At 39.4% G+C, this 12518-nt stretch overlaps 1 protein-coding gene across 6 annotated transcripts; it reads right to left on the bottom strand.

The window, feature by feature from the left end:
* Positions 1–3195: 3195 nt before the first annotated feature.
* On the bottom strand, positions 3196–11235 carry LOC103714824 (sucrose synthase 2). 6 transcript variants are annotated; one of them, XM_088711264.2, is made up of 17 exons: positions 10865–10995; positions 9626–9809; positions 8143–8283; positions 7620–7749; positions 7377–7528; positions 7053–7245; positions 6279–6397; positions 5931–6147; positions 5755–5850; positions 5424–5597; positions 5179–5295; positions 4920–5086; positions 4585–4809; positions 4186–4504; positions 3825–4069; positions 3577–3715; positions 3196–3479 (listed from the first exon to the last, which is right to left on the bottom strand). In XM_088711264.2, exons 3-17 carry the CDS (start codon positions 8238–8240, stop codon positions 3423–3425), a joined length of 2448 nt encoding a protein of 815 aa, XP_088567390.1. In that variant the 5' UTR covers positions 8241–8283; positions 9626–9809; positions 10865–10995; the 3' UTR covers positions 3196–3422. The 6 variants fall into 6 exon arrangements, with proteins under 6 accessions (XP_088567390.1, XP_008800467.1, XP_088567389.1 ...); XM_008802245.6 differs by lacking the exon at positions 9626–9809 and having other exon boundaries at positions 10865–11235; XM_088711263.2 differs by lacking the exon at positions 9626–9809 and having other exon boundaries at positions 10395–10995.
* Positions 11236–12518: the final 1283 nt, after the last annotated feature.

Genomic DNA, 12518 nt, shown 5'->3' on the forward strand with positions numbered 1-12518 from the left:
GTTAAAAAAAAAAAAAACAATGCATTGTCAAATTCTGAAATACAAACATCAGGGCCTTCTCACCACCTCAACCAATTGGGCATCCGGTTGGATCGGGTTATATTCGAATTGAGTCAGATATAGATCGAGTTAAAAATTTGTTAATCTACACCTAACTTGTTTATTAAGCAAGTTAGAAATCCACATATGATCTTAACTTGTTTATTAAACAGGTAATCCGATCCAATCCATATAAATTATTGCTAAGTAGTTTGGATCAGTTTAAATAGATTAAACAGATTAAGTAGATTTTTAATAGGTTAAATGTATTTAAATGAGTAACTAGGTTAAGTAGGTTGTGTTAAATAGGATAGAAATGACTTAAGTAGATTCTAAATAGATTAAATGAGTCTTAAACGGGTCGAGTTATGACTTTACCCAATTATTGAACAAGTCAAAAGGAGTTAATGGGTCAAAGGTTTAAACATAAATCCGATCAAAAAATAGGCTTAGATGGGTTGACCAGTTTATTACTCGAATCTATTTATGCCAAACACAAGCCCGCTCAAAGGAAACTAGGCCAATGGATCTAACCATAAATTGTCACCTCAAGCCACTACAAGAAAAATATCAAGCTCCAAATGCCAACCCAACAAAGACTTTTAGAGACATACTGGACTCTTGAAAGCACTAGGATTCCAAAATGGGAGTATCAGATTACTTACAATAGAAAGGAGTTGGCATGGAATCTTTAATAACCTGGGACTTCAATTAAGAGTTGTTTGGTTGCCCGAAAATGGGCACTCAAAAGCCTTCCCTTGAAGTGGCTACTTCGGGCTATTTGGTTGCTCCTCGACAGCAAGAATCTTCCATTAAACTTTCTAAAATCTCAAGCTTGCGCAATCACTTTCTAAGCACTTAACTTCAAGTTTTCTAATTAGCTGCTTCCACATATCTGTACTCATACTTCTGATTTTGGCAACTAAGGTTTGCGCAATGTAACCACCAAAGTACAATTTGATGTCCAAGTAGAACTTCTCCTTGGTTCAGTGAATCATAACTATGAACACATCTCAATGACATTGGAGGAGGGTTTAAAGTTGCTCAAAGTGATCCACTTCAACTTCAGCCACTTTTGGGCAGCTAAGGCTATGGGTCCAAACCACTCATGGCCAGCTCAGATTAGGCTCAGATTACTAAATCAACAAGTTGAAACAAAGTTTAGAACTCGTCGCACAAATGAATCGTTCCTGAATTAAAAAAAAAATGTGAAAATATATAGAAGCTCGAGCTAGCTCAGTAAGAAGCTTCACTCAGATCTTGTTCAAGTCGAGCCAAGCGCAGGCAACTCTTTTATTAAATTAGTCAAGTCCAAGCAACCGGCTACTCAGCTCAGCTCATTTGCACCCCTATGGGCAACTAAATACCCCTACCTAAAGGTAATAATCTCTCTCTAAAGATATGGGATATGCTGAATCAAATAATACTAAAATCCTTTTTCATTTATCAATCTTGCAAGGTAAACAACAACAAGTTGTTACTCATTAATTCTATGAGATTAGGTTTTTCCGAGGGAAGATTAATACTGAGAGGTTGGTTAAATAAAACAATAGAAGTTGGGGGTAAGAAGGTGCCAAATTTTGTGAACAGAGAGCACTTTCTCCAACACGAAATGGTTACGATGCATTTGAAATGCTTCCAGACTGAAAATTAAAATACTTCCTAGTCTTGGAAGCTATTAGGTAAAAGATTAAAGGAGAAGAAAAAACAAAACTGAACTTCTTTAAGCTATATTCCATTGGATAATAGAAAAATATCACAGAAAAATTGTATGCTTGTCTCATTAGAACAAGTCGGTGATGTAGGTAAGGGGGGGAAGACTAACATCAGAGAAAAGAAAGGCTAATATTTTTCAAGAAATCACAAGGTTTTCAGTAGGGGGAATAAAAGAAGGAACTTTCATAGGAAAGTGAAAATAGAACTCTCTGATTGCACTGTACCAGAGAACTCGCAAAAGCAATCTATATAATAGAAAAAAAGAACAAACTCCATGTCTTGATAAGTGTAGATGTGTCCGAGCTAAACTTCCATAACAGGGCTGTTTCTTTTAACCATGCCAAAGGAAACAAATTGTGAGGACCCGTGTGGGCGTGTGTTTAGTCCCACATTGGTTATTCGCTGGGTAGATCTTGGGTACTTATACAGAATTAAGGAACCCAAATAATAACTTCCGGCTAGCCATTTTGGGTAAGGTCCTGGGTTGTTACAAATGGTATCAGAGCGGACCCGGCCCATAACCTATATGTACTAGAGGACACTGCAGCACGGATCCATTGGGGCTGACCACGGGCCAATTGTGATGTTTGTGATTAGATTTGAACCCTTAGCCTGACGAGGACGTCAGGGCTTGAACGGGTGGAGTATATAAGGATCCATGCGGGCGTGTGTTTAGTCCCACATCGGTTATTCGCTGGGTAGATCTTGGGTACTTATACAGAATTAAGGAACCCAAATAATACCTTCCGACTAGCCATTTTGGATGAGGTCCTGGGTTATTACACAAATACAGGGAAAGTTCAGTTTTTTCCTAATCATTTGCAGAAACTTAAATAGAATTTCTGGAGAAAAAAAAAATACACTTGGTGCCATAAACAAGTGCAGATGTTTGCAGTATGAAACAAGTGCAGAAGTATCACACCCAGCGCAACTTTACAATGAGATCTGATATTTATGTGATCATTACAGAATTCTGAGGAAAAGGAAAAGGAATCAGATAAGACTGCAGAATTGTAAAGGCGGCAAAAAAAAAGAAGAAAAAGGGAATCATATCTCATGGTTTGATATCAATGGACAGGTCAAATAAGACAAATATCCCACAAAATTCTAAAACGTTTAACTAGAACATCTTCATTTTCCCAAGGTAGTATCCCTCTAGAAACTGAGTATTAGGTAATATTAATTACAGTATCGACCAATAAACTTTGGCTTTCCATCACTTGCATCACCTCTATTGCTCTCTAAGGTATGATGGCAACCTATACCGCAAACCTTTCCAGTTCTAGCCAATTAATCAGCAAACACATTACTTAGAAGTAGACATGAACCAAAATTCACAAAATGCTGACTTAATTGCACATAGTCTGGAAATAACGCCATCCACAACACTCTGTGGCATGATGGATCAAAGTTGATTCACATTTTTCTCCAAGTTTTCAATTTTTAAGAAAGGAAACAGTACTAATTTTATGGAGAATCCAATGGCAACTATGACTCATACATAACATGAAAATTAAAGAGCAAGCACTGACACTTCTGAATTTGCTCCAAAATCAGCTGTCAATATCAATGACACGAACAAGAATTTATAAAGCAAAAGCTTCCCTCACAAATCTCTAAAATCAAAACAAATGGAACACAGAACTCTTGCTTGCCTCCTATCCAGACTACTTGGTGCCATTGGCTGCAACCTCTCCATCAACATGCAGAGGAACAGACTTTGCCTGAAATTAGAGATTGAAAGAAAGCAGATAATTAGTCAGAGGAGAACACAGCAAGTCTCTCAAGCATCAAGTAGACTCATCAATGAATGTCACTTACCAAGTTACGGTACTTGAGGGCATAGAACATCTCGAGGTAACGACGGGTCTCACGCCTATCCAGATTGGAGACATACTTCCAGAAGCCATAAACACCCGATAAGGTCATCAACCTCTCAGAATAGAGCTTCCAAGTGTACCTGCATTGATTCAAAAGAAGAGCACACAATAAAGAGATTAAATCTTGAATCTTCCATACAAGATCCATGAATTCATAAAAGAGTGTTGCTAAGAAAACATTATGCCTACTTCTCTTCGATACGCTGCAGCCCTCCTAGTGAGATTTTGGTCCAGTAGGTTGGGTCTTCCTTGCACTTCTCAAAGAAATTGACAAGCAGTTCAGAAGCCTTGTCTCCCTGGTAAGGATCAATGTGGAAGCCAGAAACCCCATGCACTATAATCTCCGCAGGTCCTCCATGACAAGTCGCAAATGTGGGCAGTCCACATGTCATGGATTCAACAACAGTAAGCCCAAAAGCTTCATAGAAGGCAGGCTAAGCAAAGGAAAACAAAGGGGAAAAAAGTGAGTAAAATTGTCATCTACCTGGTAATATTCTATCAAAAGTTAACAGAGGCATCATAATATTTGCTTTTAAGAAGATTAGAATACCTGCACGAAAGCTCCTTTGGTATCACAAATATACCGATAAAGCTCACCATTGCGGACCCGGTTCATCTGAGCAGAGATCCATCGGATGTGACCATCCAATTTGTACTGTTCAATGAGACTGTACATCTTCTTCATCTCTGCTTGTTCTTCAAGATCTTTGGATTCTTTTCCATGGTCTCCAGCCACCACCACGAGGTTGACCAGTTCCCTCAAACGGGGATTCCTGCCATACAACTCAACAAGACCAGTTATGTTCTTCACTCGGTCCAGCCTTGCCATTGAGAAGATAACGGGTTTGCTTCTGTCCTTCAAAACAAACCTGCAAGAACCTCAGAGTCGGTAACTGAATTGAACAATAACATAGCAAAAGAGAAGCAGGTGATACAGATAGGTTCTCACTTGTGGTCAGAATTCTCAACAGGACTGTAAAGCAGCTCCTCAATCTCTGGATGGAGGGAGGTGAGTCTTTTGTGCTCCTCTGTGTATGGGAAGTAGATGGACATGTCGGCTCCGGGAGACACAATGTTGAATTTTGGATCAAAGACATCAATTCCATGCACGACACGGTAGAGCCCAGGCAGAGTGAAGGCAGTGTGAGATTCATACTGTCCCACAGTGTCCTTGCTGAAATAACAGAACATAAGAGGAAGCCAGTCAGATAATGGTAGTAATTTATGCATCTTAATATGAACAAAAATTCAGTGCACTGAGACACTATCGGCATGAATAATAACCTTCCAGCAATCTCTTGGAAGGTACTGGTGATGATGAAGTCTGCATGGTTCATTGCAATTAAATCAGCTGTGAACTGGCAAGAGAAGTGATACTGGTTCTCAAACTTCTTCCAATATATATCTGAATTTGGATATTTTGTTTTCTCCAGGGCATGGGCAATGGTGCACTACATGTGGAAGAATGAAGATTATTAAATTCAGATGAATAAGTGACAACTATTAAGTAGAACCCAGGGTGAACAATGTCTAGCATCAAAACCTGAGTAACTCCAAGTTTATGTGCCAATAAAGAAGCTACTAGGTTTCCATCACTGTAGTTTCCAATTATCAGGTCTGGCTTGGCTTGCAATTCTCCCGTTAGTTCGTGTGCAACATCCTACAGCACAAAGGTGAACATTACAAATTTACTTCAATAACTTAAAAGCAGCAATGAATATATCGAAATGTACTGAAAAGGAAGCAAGTGCAGAGAGGAAGCTTAGAAAGATTGGATGAAAGATTTACCTCGGCATAGGTCTCCAGGTAAGGCCATACTTCGAAACGTGATATCCATTTTCGGATCGTCCCACTCTCTGTTCTAAATGGAACACGGAGGATGTGGGTGTGCTCTGTTCCAAGGACCTTCTCAAAACGCTGGCCACAAGTGGTGCCTACTGCATCTGGGAGCAATCTGGTCACCTGCAAAGATCACAAGGTAGCCTCAGGAGAAGACCATTATGAGTGTGGACGCATTCATATGGTTACCACATTGACGCCATGACATTCTTCATAACTTTATACTAGAAATAATCATTGAACAATGTAAGAAAGCCATCAGATGTCAAATTGAACTTACGATGAGAATGCGAGGCGTGATATCAAGACCTTGCTTCTTTATTCTTTCCAGCATCTCATTCTCCAAAGCACGAACTTGATCCAAAATGTAAACAACCTGTGCAAATTAGGATTTATAGTATGTTAAAGAAGTGAGTTCTGATATGTTTCTAAATCAATTTCATTTTTGAGTTATACCTGGCCACCCGTGTCAGGATACCCCAAGACATTAGCTTGGGCAAAGTAGCCATGGGGAGAAAGGATGACAACATTAAACACCATAGGAACTGTCCCAAGGAAGCTTTCCAAGGTACATGGATCAGGTGCCTCCAGAAGATCTAGGAGAAGATGGATAGTTTCATGACAACGCTGAGCTGTGTCACCCCAGCCCTTGTCTAAACCAAGCTCTTGAAATCTAGCATCATGCAGATGCGAAATAATGTAAGCAGCTGTGACAACTTGACAAACTTTGCGCCGTATAAGAATATGTGGCTAACATACTTCAGTTTAATCAAAAACCTCAGGAAATAATAGCACAGAATTTACCTGTGGTTGAATTCTGAATATGGGGTGTCTGATGGGATACTCAACAGATATTCGTCTGCCTTCCTTAGTGCAGCTCGGAGAGCACTGAGGCTGTGAATTCTATCATTAAGCATCATAGACTGCATGACATAACAATAAATTAAAATAGAACTTAAAATTAGTTAGAAACAAATAAAATTGTTGACAAATTTGATGATTTATAAAATATAAAATAATAATGGTATAGACTAATAATTAGTCAGAAACAAATTAAGATTTCAACAACTCAGATAATTTATATAATATGATCCTGTGATGAAACTGAAAGTGCTGAACAGGAAATTGGAGTGTTTGGTGTTTTTATTTTTCGCAATCATTGGTAAGAAAGTTTTGTTGATATTTAACCAACCGCTAGCAAAGTAACATCAAGACCTATCAGTGATTGGTAACACATATTATCTACTTCTGTTAAATGTATCTAATTAGGAAAAATAACAGTAATCCAGTTTAGATGGAAATTTCGTCCCTTTCAACTGAAATCTAAAAGAAAAAAAGAAGTTTGTTGTAAAATATTCCATTGATCAGCCTAAATACTTTTGCATTGGATCAAATTCTAAATATCCTATCCCCTGGTTCAGGTTATTGCTCACATCAGATAGCAGGTCTTTGTATGGTGTTCAATTTCCAAATACTAAAAAGGGCAAAAGAACTTACAAAAGGAAAGATTCATTAATTTCAACTTCGGAAAAATGAAAGATAACAGATAAATGCATCACACAGTTGTAGAAAATTTACCGTCCCCTTGTAGTTATGTGCTCGGAGGAAATTAAGCAGGGGGTACATGCTTTCTTTGTCATGGAACAACTTTGAGGAAAGGTGACGATTTAGGAACTGCACTCCATTGCCAATGGACTTTGAAAGTGAGGGACGAGGGAAAGAAGCATTAAAGGGCTCAAGATCCAATTCCAGCGCAAAGTTATTTTGGCTACTGAAGGAGGGAAAGGATAAGAAGAGAAAATAAGTTACTTGACTGCATGTCCATTAGATGCTTCAATCAAAAGCATCTGTTTTAGCATGGAGAAATTATGGAAAATGATCCATTAGATTCATATCACCTACCTTCCATCCACAAGTTCTTCTTTGAATTGCAAGTACTGGGGCACAGTCAACTCTTCCACGGCTAGCTCGCTGACATTCACCCTCACATACTGCCAGACACCAGGCCTTGGCCGAATAGCAAGAGCAACCCATGGAGGCAAAACAATTGCTTCCTGCATCACAAAAGCAATGCACGATATAACGAAGAACCAAATCTCAGAAGTTAACAATAATGTGGCGTAGTAGGATCCAACTGCACTGCACCTGTGCAGCTTTCAGAACATCCTCAAAAACCCCATCCTTCAGCTTTTCTCTATCCGCTTCGGGTATTACAGCTTCATACTCAGCTAACAACTGATGAGGTAACAACATTCCTTTTCCCTGGTTAACAAACCTGCAAAGAAAAGAACAATCAGATAACCCATCAGAGATCCTCATAACCTGACAAATATCACAAGAAAAGCATCGTGTTTTGAGTGATCCAGGATGAACCATGCAATCAAAAAGATTTCAGAAAATTTTGGAGGGTAGTCCATGCTGTAAATGATTGAGGTTGTGAAACCAGGAAGCCATGACATAACTTTTGGAAATGAAGATAAGCAACTGGGTGACAAGTTCACTGCTCTTCGGATTCAAATATTAAAAGCCTGGAAATCTAGGTCTCTACAACAGCTTGAGCATGCATGCATAAACTTAATATCCATCAAGGTTAAATGTAATCCAACCTCACAAGAAATAACTGAAGCAAAAACATTTTCTATAGAACACAAAGGGAGATAGAGACAACCTTGAGAAGAGGGCCACCAATTCATTCGGATGGGCGGATAGGGTGTCCCCAAGGCGCTCCCTCACACTGTGAATGCGACTTAATGTAGGGCTCGCCATGGCTCCTCTTGTTTTCCCCTTCGAGCCTCAAAGAAGCCTCAGACTAACATCAGAAATAAGAAAATTAGCAACCAAAACCAATAAGAAACAATCGGAAACAAAACAAAGACAATGAAGAAGACCATCTAGAAACCCACAAGTCTTGGATCTCCCACCCCGCCCACCTAAAATTTTTGACAATAAAGCACCAAAGACATACCAAACTTGAAAAATTGACCATCATGACTTAAAAATAAAAGAGATAATGCAAATTTGAATGAGAATTAAAACAGACAATAGAAAGGGATTCCAAGAAGGGAGAAAAAAAGGATGGAAGACAAATGCTTAACTTTAATAAATCGAAAGGAAAAATTACGTTAAAAAATGAGAAAAACCAAGGTTAATGCCAAGTCCACAAGCAGAGAAGAGTACAGATCTCAGAAGAAGAATAAATCTAGAAGAGAGATGGATGGTAAAGTTAAAAACCATACGAGCAGGGAAATTAAATTCTAGTTAAGATGGATCTCCTCTTCTTCTCTCACTAATGCCGACAATGTCGTCAGTACAAATGAATACTAACAAGAGGTTGGTTCTAGAAAACAACAGGAATAAAGGTCAGATAGGGCAAGGAAGGGACGGTGGCCAATGCCAAACAGCGTTTTTTGAAGAGAGATCTGTTTTTCCGACGCAAACAAGCTGTACCGCATTCGAAACTTGAGAGAAACTAAAGCTTCAAAATTAAAAGGTATAAAAAGTTCTTTGCTTTCTCCGGGTCTCCATGGAAAAGGCTTTCAAGGCGACAAAAATATGACTTTTTTGAACTGTAATTGATAAGAGAGAATACAAAACAGAGGAAACTTGCATACTTATCCACTGGAGACCAAGACGGCGACGTGAGGAGCGGGCTTAGCTGAACTTTTAAAAAGGCTTTTTTTATTTAAAGAACTTATGGGATATTTGGAAAAGGAAAAAGGATAAATATTTAGGAAAATAAAAGGAAAAAGCCTCTGCCTCCACGATACAAGAAATTTAAAGTTGTAGAAACTTAGATTTTTTTTAATAATAAATTGCAGAAACTTAAAACTTTTTTATGAAAACATACAGCAGTTCACAATGAAAAGAGGTGAAGAAGAAGAAGAAGAAGAAATTGTAGCTGCTCACAACGTAAATTGAGAGCAAGAATATGATTTTAACTTTGACAAAATAGTTCAGTTTCCCATACCGAAAAGTTACAGTTTTGGGGAAATAAAGGAAAAGATCCCTGCTTACAAGAGAAGAACTCAAATAAAAGAAGACACGGAGGAAGTTTGAAGAGAAGGATAAATAATCAACAAGAACTCAGATCTCCCACCAAATTATAATATTTTGCAGAAACTTTACAAGTTCCTCAGAAGATCTCTGCTTACCTTCTACTAGAGAACTTAAATCTGATAAAAGCCAAAAGAAGTTTGTGGAAAAGAATATATTTTGTAGCAAAACGTTAATGCTCTTAGAAGATTTCTGCTTTGAAATGGGACGACAGTTAAAATTTTTCAGCAACTCTGCAACGGTCAACCAAAGCTACTCGATTTGTTGAAAGAAAAGCATGTCCTGCAATCGACCACGGAACTCCGATATTTTAGCGCATATTTTTTCAAGTTTATGCCATGCTTGAAGGAAAACTACTCTGTTCTTCTAGCAAAAGGATAGAAGTTTTCCCACTAAAAAAAAAATCCCTGCTTGCGATCTACCACACAACCCGACTGAAACAAAAACCAAATAAGTTCCCAAAAAACAAAAGGACAGCTCTTTGTTCCACGCAAACGTGATCCATTCTCGATAAACTCGGAATTTTTTACCAGATTTTGGAGAAAAAACAGTGTGTTTGGCCGTGATCGAACCAAACTACTCCAACAAGAAGAGTTCCATCCCATACAAACAGGATAAGTATGCAGTACGGAAGAAAGTCGAAATGTTTCCCCAGATCAGAAGAAAAAAGAAAAAGAACAAAAGGAAAAGATGCTTCTTTTCCATGCGGACAAGGTCGCTACGGGAGACACTCAAAATATTTCACCAGATTAGAGAAAGAAACAGAGCTTTTGCCGCAATCGAACCAAAACTACCAGAAAAGAACAGCTCTCTATTTCATGCAAACAAGATCAAGCATTCAGCGAGAAAGAGAGTCGAATATTTCACCAGATTTTGGAAAACCACCGAGTTTCTTCGCCGAAATCGAGCCAAGCTAAATACTCGAAAAGGAACCGCTCTTCTCCATGCAAACAAAGATCGGCACAAAAGACACAAGACGAGAAGGAAAAAACGGAGATGTTCCGCCGCAACCCAACCAAACTACTCCAAAAGAACGTCTCTTTCACATGCAAACAAGATCAGCACGAGAGAAACTCGAACTTTCACCAGACCAGAGATTAAAACAAACCGTTTTTCGGCAACCGAACCAAAAAAACTCGAAAGTAACCGATCTTTTCCATGCAAACAAAATCAGCAGCAGAGAAAGTCGAAATTTTTCACCAGCTTGGAACAGAAAGAAAAAAAAGCACAGCGTTTTTTCGTGGAAATCGGACAGCAACTCCCCCGTAATCGCATAAAACTACTCGACACCCGAAGCCCAAAAGACCAACACTTCAAGCAGACAGAGACACCCTTACCTCGATCCCCCAATGGCGCCCCCCCAGAGAGAAAGCAGAAGAAGGAGGAAGAGTGAAACGAAAAACAAACGAAACAACGCAACAGAGAATGGAACAAGAGAACGGAGTGAACGATGCTTGGGGCGAGGGATGAAGGGAGCGATCCCCCCTGAGCCCCATTTTATACCCGAAGGTTGATCCCACCATTAGCTTGGGTAGGTGTCGCACTGTTCTCCCCTCGTTTTCTCCTACCGCGCTCGGCCGGGGCCAGCGCTGTCGGTTTTCCATCCTCGCTGTCAGCATTCAATAACGAGCTTCCCTATTTTACAAAATTACACCCCCTCTTTCTCCATTCCTCCCAATCCACTGAATCGACGAGATCGAGAGAGGGTGGTTATCTTTTATAATGATGGAGTGTATTTATAGCAAATTTCGTTTTATAGCGTTTTTTCCGTTTTAAAAAATTTAAAAGCTTCCAGTGCGGATGTTTTGGCTGGGTTTCTTTAATTACCTATTGCCGAAAATATACACTTTTTTTAATTACTTCTCTTAGAAATTTTTTTATCCGCTGAGGATAAGAAAAAAAAAAAGCGTATATCTTCGGCAAGAAGTACTTAAAGAAATCCAGCCAAAACATTCAAAAAAAAGCGTATATTTTTGTTGTAGCGACCATTCTATTATAAAACTTGTTTACAAATATATAATTATATTTTAGTAATTAGGAGGTATACAAAATATAACTTGAAGTGCTAACTGGCTAAGTTTATAAAGCATCTTGGTGTTAGACATAAGACTTTGATTTAAATTCCAACTTCACCTAATTTTTATAATCTATGTGAATTATTTTTAGATATTTGTTCTTGAAAAATATAAATATCAAATTGAAATGTATTAAGGATAAGTGGGTATGTCATAGTACCATCCGCTGTGGAGAGGGAGAGGGCCTTGAATTTAGTCCCACATCGGCTGGTAGCGGAAAGGTTCTGTGCCTTAAATGGGGATGGAAATCCTTTCCTCTCGAGGGCCCTATCATGGAACAAAACTGTGAGGGCACCAGTCTCCCCCCGTCTGCAGCTAAAGCGTCCGTCCCCGCGACAGATGGCGCTAGAAGAAAGGTGCGCCTCCTCTTTCCATTGACTACCCCTCAGGTTGCTTGGGGGGCTGGTAAAACCGGGTTAAACTGGCACAGGACCTTCCCGCTGGGGGGCTATGTTGTGGAGGGGGAGAGGGCCTTGTATTTAGTCCCACATCGGCTAGTAGCGGAAAGGTTCTGTGCTTTAAATGGAGGATGGAAATCCTTTCCTCTCGAGGGCCCTTTTATGGGACAAAACCGTGAGGGCACCAGTCTCCCCCCGTCTGCGCTGGACGCACGGGCCGGAGCGCCCAAAGCGGACAATACCTCGAGAGGAACGCAGTCCTCTTTCTTTGCTAGCTTAATGTGGGTTAACTGTTGCGTGAGGCTCTGGCCAAAGCTGTTGCGTGAGGCTCCGGCCAAAGCGTCCGTCCCCGCAACACCATCTAATGGTTAAAAAGAGGTGCTCACAAAGAACAATTGAAAAGTTGGTCAATGAAGAACTACCAAACACACATGAATTATAAAATATAGTTTACGGACATATAATTATATTTTAGTGATTAAAAGGGTAGACAAAATATAACGAAGGGTACTCACTGG

The sequence above is a fragment of the Phoenix dactylifera genome, chromosome 15 (assembly GCF_051530095.1).
Source record: "Phoenix dactylifera cultivar Ajwa chromosome 15, Ajwa_hap1_PhDact_Kaust_v1.1, whole genome shotgun sequence".
NCBI classification, from domain to species: Eukaryota; Viridiplantae; Streptophyta; class Magnoliopsida; order Arecales; family Arecaceae; genus Phoenix; species Phoenix dactylifera.